Genomic DNA, 4,524 nt, shown 5'->3' on the forward strand with positions numbered 1-4,524 from the left:
TCTCCTTGGCTGTGAAAGAGAGAAGCCTGCTCGACGTGCTTTTATTTTTCCTGCCGCTTCTTGTCAGCATCTGACATAATTCTCTTGGTTTTCAGCAAGTCTCTGCGACCGGAAAAGATTCCCAATCATGTATTTGAGATTGATGAGGACAGAGAAAAAGANTTGGGAAAAGAGCAGGGACAGAATTGTTTTTGAATGATCTGTGACCAGCTTTCAAAAAAAATTTTTTTTTTAAATTTTTTAAACACCATTTGTTGCATTTCCAAATGGGGTTTAGGAAAGATCAAAGGAAATGGGCTGGGATTTGAACGTAAACATGGTTCCCTACCTGTGGGCCGAGCTCGTGGACTTGGTTTTCTCTGTTCTGGGCACGCGGTGTGGTGACTCCTCCGGACTCTGCTCCCTCATAGGACAGATGGCCCGGATATCTGTGACATTTTTTTTAAAGTTTATTTATTTCTGAGAGAGAGAGAAAGTGTGAGAAGGGGAGGGTCCGAGAGAGGGAGACACAAAATCTGAAACAGGCTCCAGGCTCTGAGCTAGCTGTCAGCACAGAGCCCGACGCGGGGCTCGAACCCACAAACTGGAGATCATGACCTGAGCTGAAGTCTGCTGCCCAGCCGAGCCACCCAGGTGCCCCTATTTATTTTTGAGAGAGAGAGAGCTCAGGTGAACAGAGGAGGGGCAGAGATTGAGAGAGAGAGAGAGAGAGAGAGAGAGAGAGACAGAATCCCAAGGAGGCTCCCCANGCCGAAATCACGAGTCGGATGCCCAACTGACTGAGCCTCCCAGGCCCCCTCTGTAACACTTTGAGGTGCAGCTTGACTGTTAACTGCAGAAGACGTTGCCAGCAGACGGCCCCAAGGTTTCAGTAAATACCGAGTACCTCCTGTGTGCCCGCACTGATCCCTTCATTCCTTGGTTTCGTTTCCAGTTTCATGGGGCACCTTTGTGGGGGCGGGGTGGAGGCTTGATGCTTTAATTAGCAAATGAGGGCAGGGCATAGTTTGTGTCCCCCAAATGCTTGATTGGACAGCTGGTTGTTTCCCTGATGGTTTCTGCCCTGTTGCAGGATTCGTCTTCGTTGTGTTCTCAGAAGGGCGGTGTGATAAAACAAGGTTGGCTGCATAAAGCAAATGTAAATAGCACCATCACGGTTACCATGAAGGTAAGGAGTGCTTCTTCTATTACTTCATCACTGTATGGATAGTGCCATGGGGAGCCTGTGTTGGAGAAAAATATTTCTTTTAAAAAAAAATGTTTCCAGTGAGCCTTAGCCAAAACAAAACAGAGTGCGACTTTACTGAGAGGATCCTCACAGAGGTATCCAATTTTATTTTTAATTAAAAAGTTTTTTTGAATGTTTATTTATTTGAGAGAGAGAGAGGGAGAGAGCGAGCGAGTGAGCGAGCGAGCAGGGGAGGGACTGAGAGAGGGAGACACAGAATCCAAAGCAGGCTCCAGGCTCTGAGCTAGCTGTCGGCACAGAGCCCGATGCGGGGCTCGAACCCATGAACCATGAGATCATGACCTTGAGCCAAAGTCCGATGCTCCACCAACTGAGCCACCCAGGCGCCCCCAGAGGTATCACATTTTAAAAATCTGCAACCTCCAGGATGAATTTAGAAGTGTGACTTTTTAAAGAAATGTAATTATTCTGAGTCAGGAAGTTGAAGAAGGAGGCTGTCATTCAAACTATACTTCAATTAAAAATAAGAAAAATTGAAAGAGGAGGCTGTCAGCTGAATGAAGATAATAGCTTTGAAACAAAAGGGCACGGCAGGTTCCTAAGTGGAAATGAACGTAATGAACGGAAGGGCAGGGTAATTCATTGATTGAGCAAATATTAATTTGGTGCGTATTACACACTGGTCGCTGAGGGGACATATATGGGTGGCTAAGAGGAGGTCCCTGGCCTCCCGCGGTCTCCCGACTAGACAAGAAACCTAGCAAATTTACTCCTCCACAAAGCGGTCCCCTTGGTGCTGTCAGAGAATTGCAGAGTTTTGTAGCTTGGCCACAACGGTGAGTTTGCGTGCGGGCTTTGTACAAGATAAAGGTCGAAGCAGAGGGAGGAAATTGTGCAGAGTCTGGAATGCCTGGGAACATGAAGTTGGCTTTTGTTCCAGAGGCGAGGAAGAGCCATTAAAATCCAGAGGTAAAACTCACAAGGTCCTTGAAGAGTCCGAGCTGAAAAAGTATTCTCTGAGACCAAATATAACTGTTCTTTCAGATATTCAATATGAGACCACGTGGGTTGCTGAGGATGATTCACACTTCCATTAAGCATTGAAGGTCATTCTGTCTTTCACACAGCCTGCAAGCAGAAATCATGGGTGTCTACCAAGCCAAGACTCCAGTTTTATCTTAATTTAACATTTTGCCTGCTGCTTTCCATTTCGTGGCTGTGTCCGTTCTCGATTTCATTTTCAAGCCCCGACAGTAATGAATCCAAGTTGTAGGATGTGGTCAATCCGTTTATTGGGGACTTCATATGTCCCAGGCACCACACTGAGTGTTTTGTATCCTGTATCTCATTTAATCCTTCTGGTGGCCCGGTGATCGAGGTCCTCTTTGTATTCTTAGTTTGGAGATGTGGAAAGTGAGGCACAAAGAAATGTAGTGGTTAACCCAAGGCCACACAGCCCCAGATGTCCAGACATGGGATTTGAACCCCGGCAGGCCGAGGCCTGAGCCTGTGCTCTTAAACAGCACATGATCGGTGCTTAGTAGCTGAGTGAGTGACACAGAAGCCTTTGTTATAATCCATCTCCTGTCAGAATGATCCGGTTCAGAAATGCATGCGGGAAGGCTATCATTCTGTGCAGATTGTCAGAAAATGGTTCTATGGGTTTTGACTCCACTCCCAACCTACTCAAAATGTTAAAATGTTCTATCCATATGAAGCTGTAGCCCAACATTAATGTAACGTATGGAAATCTGTCGTAAAATGTTGTAAAACAGTGTCGTAAAACAAGACATTGGGGAATTAATATCTTTACAAAACAATTCGCCACAGGATTCTTTTCAATAGCGAATTACTCTAATGCTTTTAAATTATGATTTATTTTACCTACAGCTTTTCTGAGGCCCATGGACTATAACGTCAAATGACAGTTGCCTGTAAAAAGTACATGCTTTTAATTTTCGTCCATAATTTGTGAAACACTGATTGGTTGAGGTGGCAGGCAGAATAATGGCCCCCCCCAAAGATGGCCACCTCCTAATCCCCAGAAGTTGTAAATGTTTCCTTACATGGCAAAGGGCAGTTAAGATTGCTAATCGGCATGTAGGGAGCATGGCCGCGGTTCTCCAGGTGGGCCCAGTGTAATCACAAGGGTCCTCAGAAGTGGAAGAAGGAGGCAGAAGAGGGACAGGGAAAGGGAAGCAGGGTCAGAGAGAGATGCTTTTTTGCGGGCTTTGAAGATGGCGGAAGGAGCCACTGGCCAGGAAATGCAGGCAGCTTCTGGAAGCTGGAAAAGGCAAGGGAATGGATTCTCCCTTAGAGATTCTAGAAAGGAACACAGCTCTGCTACACCCTTCGATGTAGCTCAGTGAGACCCATGTCGGACTTCTGATCTCCAGAACTGTGAGAGAATACATTCTTGTTGGAAGCCAGTGAGTTTGTGGTGATTTGTTGCAAGGACAGGAGAAAAGGAATTCCAGCAAGTGCTCAAAGATTGATGGTTTAGCGTATGTGTTATCTATCCCTGAGGTTGCAGAGTCCACCCCTCACAGGGGCCGGGCAGGGACCATAAATTCATGAAGTGGGTGGTGGGTCTGAGGCAACTTAGTGACCACATGGCCCGGCTGAAGGGGACAGCTGCTGCTCGTCTCCAGCTAATTGTTGGTCTGTTGCTGCTGAGCTAGGCTTTTTGTGTTGCCTCCTTTCATCCCCAGCTGCTCATCTTTTGGCCACTTTCTTTCTCTCTCTCTCTCTCTCTCTCTCTCTGTGTGTGTGTGTGTGTGTGTGTGTGTGCGCGCGTGCGCATGCGCTATAATTCACGTAGCATAAAAGCACTTCTTTTTAAAACTTCTACCACACAGTAGGTAAAGAAAGGAAAAGGAGAAGAAACCGAAGTGATCATATGTGCTACACAGCTCTTACACACACACACACACACTCACTCACTCACACACACACAAACCTGAATAGGGAATAATTTGAGATCGGCCATGATGGGGTTTGGGAATTGTGCCAGGTCATGGATTTCATTGATCCCAGCTAGTCTCCATTATGGATGCCGGCCCTCCATCTTGGATTTCTGGGAGCTGAAGTGTGCATCGTGTAGTCCCCGGTTTTACTTCCTACACCACAGCAGTGGTATTGTATTCCAGGATCAGTCACAGCTAGGATGGGCAGAGGGGAAGGGTTAGGGAGTCCGTTAAAGGTGTCTGAGGGGTTTTGCCCGGGTATTTTATTTTCCCTAGGAGAATTGTGTTTTCGCTGTTCCTTAGTTCAGCATCATGGAAGTTGGTTGAAACGCGAGTGTTCACCGTCCTGTCTCTATGGAAACAGAGGGC

The 4,524-nt window shown here is 46.6% G+C and overlaps 1 protein-coding gene across 1 annotated transcript in view; it reads left to right on the plus strand.

The window, feature by feature from the left end:
- DOCK11 (dedicator of cytokinesis 11) overlaps positions 1–4,524 on the plus strand; it is a 147,138-nt gene that overhangs the window by 1,951 nt on the left and 140,663 nt on the right. Inside the window, exons 5-6 of the mRNA XM_077771917.1 lie at positions 96–161; positions 1,069–1,168. Of these exons, the coding sequence (XP_077628043.1) occupies positions 96–161; positions 1,069–1,168 (166 nt within the window). The remainder of the gene's footprint in view (positions 1–95; positions 162–1,068; positions 1,169–4,524) is intronic.

Source organism: Crocuta crocuta, unplaced genomic scaffold (assembly GCF_008692635.1).
Source record: "Crocuta crocuta isolate KB4526 unplaced genomic scaffold, BGI_CrCroc_1.0 scaffold1269, whole genome shotgun sequence".
NCBI lineage: Eukaryota > Metazoa > Chordata > Mammalia > Carnivora > Hyaenidae > Crocuta > Crocuta crocuta.